This window comes from Coenobita brevimanus, chromosome 80 (assembly GCF_032717465.1).
Source record: "Coenobita brevimanus isolate Jiangsu-jjx chromosome 80, ASM3271746v2, whole genome shotgun sequence".
NCBI classification, from domain to species: domain Eukaryota; kingdom Metazoa; phylum Arthropoda; class Malacostraca; order Decapoda; family Coenobitidae; genus Coenobita; species Coenobita brevimanus.
In genome coordinates, this window is record NC_137033.1 from 4613867 (window position 1) to 4627101 (window position 13235).

General features: G+C 42.1%; 1 protein-coding gene and 1 non-coding gene across 3 annotated transcripts in view; both read left to right on the forward strand.

Moving 5' to 3' along the window:
• The window catches only part of wapl (cohesin release factor wings apart-like), a 148025-nt gene that overhangs the window by 33515 nt on the left and 101275 nt on the right, over positions 1–13235 (forward strand). Inside the window, exons 1-2 of one of the 2 annotated variants that reach the window (XM_080279860.1) lie at positions 3423–3522; positions 11831–12030. In XM_080279860.1, coding sequence (XP_080135986.1) covers positions 11841–12030 — 190 coding nt within the window. In that variant the 5' untranslated portion in view covers positions 3423–3522; positions 11831–11840. Of the gene's footprint in view, positions 1–3422; positions 3523–11830; positions 12031–13235 lie in introns of those variants that run through there. The other variant, XM_080279861.1, reaches the window with a different exon arrangement.
• Positions 4777–4895, forward strand: LOC145409386 (5S ribosomal RNA). Its single transcript, XR_013899073.1, has one exon. It is a non-coding gene; the product is annotated as a 5S ribosomal RNA (ribosomal RNA).

Genomic DNA, 13235 nt, shown 5'->3' on the forward strand with positions numbered 1-13235 from the left:
AGCAGTGGAAATGAGTTATTTGAGAGGAGCCTGTGGAGTCACATGGAGAGACAGACTGGCAAATGAGGATATAAAGGAGCGTTGTGGTGTGGATGTGGATGTGATAGGAAGCGTTAGGAGAAGCACACTGAGGTGGTTTGGCCATGTGGAGAGGATGGAGAGCGAGAGACAGACGAGGAGAGTGTATGTGAGTGAAGTGGAGGGGGGGGGAGGGAGTGGAAGGCCAAGGATGAGATGGAAGGATAGAGTGGAGAGGTATATGAGAGAGGGGGGTGTGAATTGGGAGCAGGACAGTGAAATGGCGGGGGACAGGGCGACGTGGAGGCGATTTGTTTGTGGCCACCCTGTATAAGGGATTAAGGCGTCTGGCAATAGATAGAAAGATAGTTATGAAGTGTAAGGAAACTCTGCATATTTTGTATGTCTCCGAGTTGGTAACTGTTGCATTCCCGAGAAGGTAGTGGATGATTCTAGTACACAGGGAACGCTGGGAAATTTTATAAAGATGGGGATGAGACTAGAGCAGTTTTAGTCAGTTTCAGTTCAGTTTCAGTGTAGTTGTGTCAGTGCAGTTGGTAAGGGTTCCATATATCCAGTAGCCTACTTGTGAAAACAGTGAAGTGTAGTTGTCAAGCATTAACTGTAGCTGCAGTTGGTGAACACTGTATACCTCCGGTACTTGTGAAAACAGTAAAGTGTAGTTGGCAAACACTAAGTGTTATTACAGTTAATGAAGATTGTATGTCTCTGGTACTTGTGAAAACAGTGTGTTGGCAAGCATTAAGTGTAATTATTTGGAAAATAAAGACAGTGAACTTAAGAAGCCAGTGTTTATTTTCAATGCTTGAGCTGATCCTGTGTACTGTTCACCGAAAGACTGCTTCTAGGAAAAACAAATCACTGGGCAACGTCTTTCCTATACAGTGTTGGAGCCTGTGGCAGTGTGGAATGGGGACCAGGGACGTTACAGTACATTAGTCAACGCCTTACAGATTTTATTACAGACGAATATTTAAGGAGGGAAGAGGTTGTGTAGATCAGATATTCATTCTCAGATCTTTAGTGGAGAAGTTTCTAGAGAAGGGAAAGAAGTTGTAAGCGGCTTTCATGGATTTGGAGAAAGCATATGACATGCTGGATAGACAAGGATTGTGGAAAGTATTAAGAATATATGGAGTAGATTGGAAGTTGTTGAATGCTGTGAAGAGTATGTATGATTGTGCGAAGGCTGCAGTGCGTGTGGATGGTGAACTGAGCGAATTTTTCTCTTTGAAGGTTGGGTTGAAACAGGGATGTGTCATGTCTTCCATGGTTGTTCAATCTGTACATGGATGGGGTAATGCAAGAGGTACAAGGTAGGGTAGTGGATATTGGAGTGGCCCTGGTGAGAAAGGGTAGTGTTTGGAAACTCCCTGTACTGTTGTTTGCAGATGATTCTGTGTTGTTGAGTGAAGACGAAGGAGAGCTGCAAGGCTCGGTGGATGAGTTTGGAAGAGTGTGTAAGAAACGGAATTTAAAGATGAATGTAGGGAAGAGTAAAGTGATGGTCTTTGAGAGAGGTGAAGTCAGTGAATGTACAGTGAGGTTGGATGGTGAGGAATTGGAAAATGTGAGTACGTTTAAGTACTTGGGTAGTATGATGAGTAAGGATGGAGATTTGGAGGGTGAAGTGCTTGAAACGGTACAGAAGGGAAGAAAGGTTGCTGGTTCCTTGAAAGCAGTGATAAGAAGCATGGAAGTGAAAAAGTGACTACATGACAGTATTGTGATACCAACTCTAAGGTATGGAAGAGAAACTTGGACGTTGCTGGAAGGACACAAGTCAAGAGTGAGAGCAGTGGAAATGAGTTATTTAAGAGGAGCCTATGGAGTCACATGGAGAGACAGGCTGGCAAATGAGGATAATATAAAGGAGCGTTGTGGTGTGGATGTGGATGTGATAGGAAGCGTTAGGAGGAATACACTGAGGTGGTTTGGCCATGTGGTGAGGATGGAGGGTGAAAGACTGACGAAGAGAGTGTATGTGAGAGAGGTGGAGCGGGGAAGAGGGAGGGGGAGGCCGAGGATGAGATGGAGGGATGGGGTGGACAGGCATATGAGAGAGGGGGGTGTGAGTTGGCGAGGGACAGGGCAACGTGGAGGGGATTTGTTTGTGGCCACCCCGAACGGGATTGAGACGTCTGGGAATAGAAACCTGTACTGACACAGGAAAAATCATCTGATAAATTACCAATATGCTGGGAAGCGAACCAGGGACTCTCAGGTCAGAGCCAGGCAGCATACCACTACACCACGACCAGGTAAAAATTCTCTCACGTTGTCACAATCTTGTAACCAACGTCCCTCCGCCCCCACTGTGGGCATCAAGAGGATGAGTTAACCCCCTGGCACTCGGGCAAGTAGATGCGTTTAATCTATCCCAAGCACTTACGGCAAGTCAGAATGAAGAGAGAAACCTGTACTGACAAGTGGTTAACTCATCCTCTTGATACCCACAGTGGGGGCGGAGGGACGTTGGTTACCAGATTGTGACATTAGATAACTTTTACCTGGTCGTGGAGTAGTGGTATGCTGCCTGGCTTTCACCTGAGAGTCCCTGGTTCGATTCCCAGCATACTGGTAATTTATCAGATGATTTTTCCTGTGTCAGTACAGGTTTCTCTCTTCATTCTGACTTGCCGTAAGTGCTTGGGATAGATTAAAAGCATCTACTTGCCCGAGTGCCAGGGGATTAACTCATCCTCTTGATGCCCACAGTGGGGGCGGAGGGACGTTGGTTACAAGATTGACAACGTGGGTAAACTTTTATCTGGTCGTGGTGTAGTGGTATGCTGCCTGGCCCTCACCTAAGAGTCCCTGGTTCGATTCCCAGCATATTGGTAATTTATCAGAATATATATATATATATTTAAAGCCCGATAATTCATCGATTAAATTGACAATGTTTAGAAAAGTGTGGCAAGATCTGCTATCTTCTTTTGTGGTACTCTGTATCTTTCACAACAATATCAATCAGTAGATGCATTTTTTTTCTTAGGTTATGTATAGGCGTCATTTTTATTTCTCAAATCGAATTATAAGAAATGCAGGAAAAATACACTCACTTTTCTTACTCCGTAAGTTTATTTAGTTATTTTATTATAATCATGCTCCCTCGACTTCCTGTTTATGTATCCCTCCGCAGCTGGGATGGCGACACACAGCAATGACTCTTATGCCCTGCGCAAATAGAAGCTCTTTTAGCTTGGTTTTTGGTAAAAATAGAGTTTTGTATTATATAATTTAGGTTTTAAGAAATCTAATGTTTAGTGCGTAAAAGTGATATTAAATAATTTTGAACAGCAATACTTTATTTAGGCGCAATTGTTTTAAAAGTTTTGATACCAAAGTAGTACTAACAGTTTCAGTCCAGAGGGTCATTCGTCGACGATAATGGCGGAATATGAAAACAGTGCATTGTGTTTACGTTGGTGGATACTGTGATGATTCAACTTGTATCATGGTTCAGTGAGTCTAAGCAAGGTAGGGTGAAGTGAGGAAGTGGCCAGCACAAGTCTGAGTGGATGAAACGGACGGGAACCTTTGGAAAATGTGGTTGGCGGGAAGGATTTATCTGGGTCGACGTCCCAGCTTTCTTTGCCACTGCTGCATTTGAGCGCTTAGTGCATTAATTCCACGCTCACGTTGATAATACAGTGGTAATTGTGAGACTCGGCGATCATGTGAAGCGAACTGCAGGCGATGGAGAGTTCTAGACCCTTGCAAAATTTATGATGCAAAATCGGTGTGGTTTGAGGTCAGAAATGTCAAAACGTTGCCTGGCTCGTTACGGTACTTGAGGCCTTCTGCACCGTAGTATCACACCAGCAGTCATAGGGGCGGATTCAGCATTTGAGAAATGTGGGGTTCGGAATTCCTTTGCTCGTTGGTGTTAAAAATTAGCAGTTGGCTGAGATTTGCTGAAAATCTAGGTGGGTTGCTCATACAACACAGTATTGCAATTTTTCATTTGTAAAATAATCTGTTTACGGTATCAGATTATTAAGTTGGTAAAGTTGTGGAATTGAATATCTTTGAATTTAATCCATTGAATCTGATGACACATTTCAGAATTTGGTGAAACTGGAGGAAAGCTCCCCTGTATAAAATTTACAATTGTATATTCAGTCAGTAAACAGTGACATAATTATTATTGTGATAGCTTTAAAAAATTGTGGAGATGTACCGTATAAATTTGAAGATATCAGCGATGCGTCTTCTAGTTTATATGCAAAAATGTGGCAAGCCGACCACCTACCATGTTGAAATTAAAGGTTATTTCATCTCTAAAGTCAATCTGTTGCTACTAATTTCTCATCCCTACTAACCTAACCTAATTTAACCCAGCCAAAGTAACTGGAACAGTTTTGGGATGAATGAGTTGTGGGTCTGACCTATTGACCTCTGTAGGATGCCACTGCTGATAACATGTCCGGTCATTTTTCCCACACTATGGAGTCGTTTCACCCACAAGGCATACCTGAGGTAGGCTATATTGTGTCAGGAAAATCACGTACAGGGGAAGCTCCGTTCTAGTTTACTGAGGGCAAGATGAGTAGTCTAAAATGATAGTGGCAGGTCCTGAATGGCAGTGTCAGATTGTCCTATTACTCATGTGAAGCAAACAAATGAAGTACTCCTTACAGATCACAAGAAATGTGTTTGCGAGTGAGCAATTCATGACGTCTCACAGGTTGTAAAGGAGGATGTTGCTCAGTGCCCCTTTTAGATTCAGCAGCCAACGGCCATACCACGTTGAGTACACCGCTTCCCGTCCGATCAGCGAAGTTAAGCAACGTTGGGTCTGGTTAGTACTTGGATGGGTGACCGCCTGGGAACACCAGATGCTGTTGGCATCCCTACGTGTCAAGTGGGGTTGGTGGAGGATTAGTGCCCCTCCCTGTAAAACAATTAACTCTAAGCCCTTGGCCACCCCGTCTGGGATACATGGTGTCTGGCAATGAATGAATGAATGAAGGTACGGTATGTATGATACCTCATTATATCTCTATAATATCTTTACCGTATACATAAGGCTTGTATCTGAAAACAAGCTTTGAAGGATCCAGCGGAAGAAAAGAGGGGGAAGGGTTAATTCCAAGCCCAAATATTCGCTCTCTGGGATAAGTACATGAGGGATGAGAGGAAATCTTAACATCTTTTGAAAGATCGCAGAAATCTCAGTGACCCAATTAGCAGCTGATATGTGGCTGTGGGTGGGTTGCTTAGACATATTTATGATTTATTCTCTCCTGTCACTTGGACCTGTTTTTGTAGGAGGGACATGGAGGGGAGAGGGCCAAGTCTTCTCAAATCTTCATTTCCTCTTTCAGAAGCAAATTTCAGCTACAAGAGAACAATTATCTTTAGATATACTGTATCTTTTTTGTGCAGGAAGAATAAGGAAATGAGAGTGCATAATACTGCAAAATATCCTCATGCCCTAGTTCTTCAGTTGGAAACAGAGCGGTCAGTTTTGGGTAGTTCACATCACACATTTTTGGAACAAAAAAAAAGAAAAAGAAAAAATCTTGTCGATTTTAGTGTGATTTGAATGAATTTAAGCTTCATTTTTTCCAAAAGTTACTCATTTTGGAGAGAGGGGTACCCAAGTGAATTCCAACAAAAAATGAAGGAAAAATATTCACATCACACTAAAATATGGGTTGGCAACCTTGCTGGACTGGGGCCGGAACTGCTCTGTTACTCAGCTGGCAAACTAGATGTTTTTAACTTGCTAAAGACTACGTCCCCCTCCCCCAATAATAATATTAAAGATATAAATATACACTGTAAAAATACACATTAATAAAAACAACATTTATTCAAAGTATATGAGTATTTCTGAAAATTGAGTACAATTACAGTAGAAGTCTGATTGTTCAGCATCTACTTGACCAGGCTGATACCAAGTAATCGGATTTGCCGAATGATCGAAAAACCTAGCACTCAGTACCTTATATGTATTGGTGAACACTATCATCACTACTCATATCATTGCAGATTTATTTGGAGAGAGTACTGTATTCTGTATGATACTGTACAGGACTGTAACGAATAAAGCACTGTACCTGAATCTGAAAAATAAGGAAATTCTATCTGTCTATCTATTGCCAGACGCCTCAATCCCGTTTGGGGTGGCCACAAACAAATCGCCTCCAAGTCGCCCTGTCCCCTGCCATTTCACTGCCCTGCTCCCAACTCACACCCCCCTCTCTCATATACCTCTCCACCCCATCCCTCCATCTCATCCTCGGCCTCCCCCTCCCTCTTCCCCCCTCCACCTCACTCACATACACTCTCTTCATCAGTCTCTCACCCTCCATCCTCTCCACATGGCCAAACCACCTCAGTGTTTTCCTCATAACGCTTCCTATCACATCCACATACACACCACAACGCTCCTTTATATCCTCATTCGTCAGCCTGTCTCTCCATGTGACTCCACAGACTCCTCTTAAATAACTCATTTCCACTGCTCTCACTCTTGACTTGTGTCTTTCCAACAACGTCCAAGCTTCACTTCCGTACATTAGAGTTGGTATCACAATAATGTCATGTAGTAACTTTTTCACATCCATGTTCACTTCCCTGTTTCTTATCACTGCTTTCAAAGAACCAGCAACCTTTCTTCCCTGCTGTACCCTTTCAAGCACTTCACCCTCCAAACCTCTATCCTTACTCACCACATTACCCAAGTACTTAAACGTACTCACATTTTCCAATTCCTCACCATCCAACCTCGCTGTACATTCACTGACTTCACCTCTCTCAAAGACCATCACTTTACTCTTCCCTACATTCACCTTTAGATTCCGTTTCTTACACACACTCCCAAACTCATCCACCAAGCCTTGCAGCTCCCCTTCGTCTTCACTCAACAACACAGTATCATCTGCAAACAACAGTACAGGGAGTTTCCAAACACTATCCTCTCTCACCAGTGCCACTCCAACATCCATTACCCTACCTTGTACCTCTTTTATTACCCCATCCATGTACAGATTGAACAACCATGGAGACATGACACATCCCTGTTTCAACCCAACTTTCAAAGAGAAAAATTCACTTAGTTCACCATCCACACGCACTGCAGCCTTCGCACCATCGTACATACTCTTCACAGCATTCAGCAACTTCCCATCTACTCCATATATTCTTAACACTTTCCACAATCCTTGTGTATCCACCCTGTCATATGCTTTCTCCAAATCCATGAAAGCCGCATACAACTTCTTTCCCTTCACTAGAAACTTTTCCACTAAAGATCAATCTGCCATATTTAGACATCAGAACACACACAGGAATATCCTGAGCAATGCTATACACCAAGAAAACCCTGAAAAAATAAAAAACATTGAAAACCAAAGAACACTTTACCTATATATGAGAGAGGGGAGTGTGAGTTGGGAGCAGGGCAGTGAAATGGCGGGGGACAGGGCGACTTGGAGGCGGTTTGTTTGTGGCCACCCCAAACGGGATTGAGGCGTCTGGCAATAGATAGATAGATAGACTTTACCTACTGTATACTCTGTTATATGTACAGTACCCCTGCTAATTTTGGCACTGTTTTCCGGTCATTCTGCCATATTGAGACATCAGAACACACATAGGATTATTGATATAAATGCAAATCATCAAGAAAACAATGCATTAAATAACAAAAATCCACGAAAACCTGAACGTGGTTTGAAAATCAGTTATTTGTGACGCACAATTCTTCCCGGAGCTCAAAAAAAAAAAAAAAAAAAATCCACGGCCAATTATGCCACCAGAAATTGGTTATATTGGTATAAATGGTATACCATCATCTTCGCTGGTGTTTATACTATAAGCCAAGGAAATAAAACACATAAAACTGACAAGTAAAAGTACAGAAATGCAGTGAGAAAGTGTTCAGGAGTTAAAAGTTACTGCATGACAGTATTGTGATACCAGGTCTAACATATGGCAGTGAAGCATAGACCTTGTTGGAGGGACAGAAGTCAAGAGTGAGAGCAGTGGAAATGAGTTGAGAGACGCATGTGTAGTCACATGGAGAGAGAGACTGACAAATGAGGAAGTGAAGAAGCTCTGTGGTGTGGATGTGGATGTGATAGGAAGCTTTAGGAGAAACACATTGAGGTGTTTTGGCCATGTGGAAAGGATGGAGAGTGAGAGACTGACAAGGAGTGTATTTGAGTGAGGTGGAAGGGGGGAGAGGGAGGGGGAGGCCAAGGATGAGATGGAGGGATAGAGTGGAGAGGTATATGAGAGAGGGATATGTGAATTTGGATCAGGGCAGTTAAATGGCGGGGGACAGGGATACATGGAGGCGAATTGTTTGTGGCCACCCTGTATGGGATTAAGGCGTCTAGCAATAGATAGATAGACCTTCCCACCTTCGTAGAGCAAAATTTTGTCAGCTTTTTCCACGAGTTAAGGATATGTCTAAGATGCAGAATTTCATGAGCTTTCTCTTGGATTTTGTGGAATTTTAATACGACCATTAGTAGTTGAATAAATTGCAAAAAATTAAAAAAACGAGTCAGTGTTATCTCCACGAAGGAGGGACGGGAGTGAGTGGGGAGCTGGGAGGGTATGAAGGATGGATGGGGGGTGGGGGGAGAAGCAAGGCTGTGGGCAGGATTTTCACCCTTCTCTCAAGGCAGATGGGTGCTTTTACTGTACAATTACTCGTGACTTGTGATCTGTTAGATGCCCTGTGACCATGCAGAAACACAACTTCTGGTGACCGTTCAATTTTGGATGTTTGGTAGAGACGGACGGCTGATGTCACCAAACATATACTCGTGGCTTGTGGTCTGTGTCACAATCTCAGTGGCAGTTGGGAAAGACAGCCCGGTGGCCATGTGATTTTGGACGTTCAATGGGGATGCATACAGACTTTTGGCACCGCATGGTACAGTCACATTACCCAGGTGCCGGAGGTTTGTTGGGAGTGATCGGATGAGCACGCAACTTTAACCATTCAGTACAGGGACAGACGGATATTTTAGCTCTGGTAGTGGGTTACGGCCTACTTCCCACTCATGGCTCAAACTCAGCGGCCATGATACCTTATGTTTGAACATGTTGGCTGGCCGGCTGAAGTTCTGAATGACTTTTACATCTGTATATTAGAAGTAGATTCGGATTATGGTTTAATAGAGCCAAGGTCCAGCGTCCAGATGATGAACACGTCCAGATGCTGTATAAGTTATTATAGTGGTAGGCTTAAAAAGTTATGGAAATATGTCACTTTGAAGATACTGTATTAGTTAAACAATATCGTCAGTTTGACAGACAATTGCGTGTGTCATGTTGGGCTTGCTAGCTGATTTGTCCTTAGTTAAACAGTATGTGCCAGTTTTAAACAAAATGATGTGTGCCTTAAGCAGCGTTGGGTCTGGTTAGTACTTGGATGGGTGACCGCCTGGGAACACCAGATGCTGTTGGCATCCCTACGTGTCAAGTGGGGTTGGTGGAGGATTAGTGCCCCTCCCTGTAAAACAATTAACTCTAAGCCCTTGACCACCCCGTTTGGGATACATGGCGTCTGGCAATGGATGGATGGATGGATGTGTCATGTTGGGTTTGCAAACTGATTTGTCATCAAGGTCAATTTGTCACCTGCCGTTTGTCCCAGCTAACCTAATGTAGCTGTGCTCAGGGACTGTAGCCTTCTGATTAGGCAAGATGGGAGATTTGGGTGCTGGCATAGTGCAGTCGGTTAGCATATCGCCCCAGAAAGATGTAGATGTGGGTTTGATTCCCACCCGTGGGCTAGGAGTTTTTTTGGCCTTTCCAGTCAATTTGTTGTCAGTTACACTAACTTGACCTGTTATAAACTAAACAGAATGACTTGGAAATGAATGGGTTGTAGTGCTGAATTGACTTGCTGCCTTCTGTAGGTCGTCATCATAAGTGAAAATTACTAACTGCTCATAGTACAGTATTTTGAAAGTTATTTTTGTGGAATTGGGATGTTCGATTAATTACACATTCAGTATAATAAGTGTCTTATAAAATATTCAGCATTTCTTATTGATAGCTCTCCTTGACTTTGTTCCTTCTTTTTCTTAGAATATTTACACAGGAAATTGCATATCACATGGAGGCTGCCATATGGACTTACTGTAAAGATTTTGGGTGGGATTAGATTACTGTCTTAATTCAGGTGGAAATTGATGTCAGAATGGGTGTTTGAATTTCGACCCCAGCCATGACTGAGTGTGTACGGTATGAATTGAACCATAAATGTTGGGGGTTTTGGGGAGGTAAAGCCCTTTTAGTTTGGTGTCTGTTGGTAATGGATGTCACAGTCAGGTTCACCACATTAAAAACCTCTAGAAAATTGACATTTGAATTTATGAGGGAGTTTGGTGTAGCTAAAGGTAAAATTGTATCACTAAGTGAAATACCTGTACTGTAAAGCTGAGTTGGGAGAGAAGCACTGAGAAAAAAAAAAAATGTACTGAAAAAGTTATTTGATAGAGCAAAATACATGAAATTAGAAAAACAACGATGCAGTATCTGTGAATCAAACTACAGTCCAAAAAATTATCACGTTCTTTGGTACTGACCTGGATATCGTTGTCATTTCCACAGAATATGGGCGTGATAATTACACAGTGGTAAAATGTAAGACTTTTCATGAACTTTTCAGAACTATGAATGGGAGCCTTCTTATATTTAGTCCTTAGTAGGGTTGAAATCTCATACCCGTACCGGTTAAGGTGGTACTGTAGTGGATAAAATGCTTTGTCTCTTCAGTACTGTACAACTGTGTACAGTATTTGGTAACTGTTTACTGTTAATAGTTTCTCTCTCTCTCTCTCTCTCTCTCATAGCCCAGAAAATTTGTGACATAGGCCTAGTGATGAAAAAAAAAGATAAGAACCCTTCTGGATTGGTTATTGATTGATCTCACAGGGCGACGCTTAATGTGGTAAAAATTATTATTGAACCACCCATTGATAAAATATGGCCAATGGACAAGAAGGTATATATACATGTATAAGGACTAATTGACATGAAAAAATATATACCATACAGTACATGTATAGGCTTGGTGATAGACATTCAGTTTGAATCATAGCTACTTTCTGAGGAGAGGATGTGACATTGTGTACAAAAGAGATGGATACTGGCTTGAACAATGGACAGAAAGTAGCATTACTGTTGAGATCATAAGGAAATGTAAGGTAATGAAGTGGAGTATGGTAACCAGGTGAGATTCATGTAAAAATTTATTGTGGACTGAAATATGTGCATTTAGGTTATGATTACCAGTGCCAAAACTTCTTGCTGTTATTGCTGTCAGATGATTTTCCAGGTGAAAATTTAGGAGAGCTCCCTCTTCTGTAATACAGTTTTGTTTTTCCATTATTAAATGTAAGTTTAGTATCAGTACTGTACAGTAATAGGTTTTAAAAAGCTGCAGAAATTCATAAGTTTGAGGTTATTAGATACAGAACCTCATAACTTCCATGCAATGGCAAGTCTGCTAGTAAGGGCAAAAGATCTTTGGTAGGCAGTCATTTTGTTCATCATGCATTGTGTTCAAGTACCGTAACTTTAAGTCTAGGATGTGAAGGAGTTGAATGTTACTTTTAGTGAAGCAGCTTTTTGTAAGACATGCTTCTGGCTAATGAATGAGGGGTTAAATGGATGAAAGTCACTCATTTTGGGCAGAGCAACACTGTAATGAATTGAGTAACTGTAAATGAAGAAAAAAAGTTGATTAATAAGCTTCTTAATATTGAAGTAACTGTAAATGAGAAATGACCATAATTGTATTTTTTTCTAGGACATTCAAGATGAGTAGCAGATACAGCCGGACGTACAGCCGAAGAAAAGCGGCACCTCCTCCCATCAGCCAGTTTGACAAGCTGGTGACTGAACCCGGCAGCAGCAGTACCAAGCCATCTGCCACCAAGACTGCTGGCCACGTGGGCAAGTGGGGCATCACCTCCTTCACTTCATTACGTGGTATCAACGGTGGCCTCAGTGAGTTGACTCAGGTGTAATGGTATATTGTTATGCCCTCATTGCAATACAGCCCATTATACCACAACACATTTTATCACCTCATTTACGTCACTTTCACAGTCCAGGTGATCTACAGAACAACCTACAAACTTCATTAGCATGACAATGAATTTTATGAACCCAAGCTGGACCCCACCGTAATCAACACAAGCATAAAAAGATTCACAGAGCACAAAACAAAGCCTTAAAAATAATAATGGGATGTACAGACACTGATACAAGTCACTTGCATTCCTAAAGTCCAATAGCTGACGATCGTGGGCCTCAGAAAATGTGCAACAAATTCCTATGGCCGATGATCTTAGAGAGGTTATAAAAAACTGGAGAGCTGTAATCCTGCCTCTTTTATGATGTAAAGGATATGTAGCCAGTGGAAACTAAGAGATCAGGTAGTGGGAGGAATGATCTGGCCTCCTTCTCAGGTGTGGGGACCCCCCCTCCCCAGGCCATCTCTCCACCTCCCTTTGCTCCATTGGATCATGCCTTCTGTGTCTCCTCCCACCCAAACTACCCCCCATGCCCCCTCTAGACTGTATTGGGTGTGTGTGGTAGACATTTTCCCTTCCTGATGTGCCCCCCCACACTTCCTCTACCTCTCTGTTCCCCTTTATTTCTCAAGGGCGTCCCATTCTCGCTCATAGCGAGGAGTGCCTTTTTTTTTTCTATTTTTGATGGTCAGTTGCACAGTAACCATTAGACATATGAAATTGAAATGTACAGTTTCTGGTGTGTAAAATCAAACTCATCAGATCTATAAGACCAAAATTTACTTTGGGGCAATTTTTCTTTTTCTCTCTCTATAGGCTATGCAAAGGGCAACAATTTTTACTTTTAATGTTCTTTGACAGTCGATATTGCAGTGGCCATTAGTCATATGAGTGAAATATACATTTTGAGGTGTGTAAATTCAAGCTCTTGAAACCTGTAAGAAAACATTTTACCTTGGTAAAAGTTCAAAAATTGGACCCTGTTTGTGGTTCTTGGGCTAGGGGGACTGGGAAATTTGTGATCTTTAGGGGTTCAGAAACAGATATATCCATATAAATATGCAGTAGCTTATGTTGCATCAGTCATAACAAACAAAAGATGAATAACCTTTCATCACTACACAGAATGCATCAGTAACATCTGGCCTCCTCTGTCCAACACAGCTTTCCACAAAT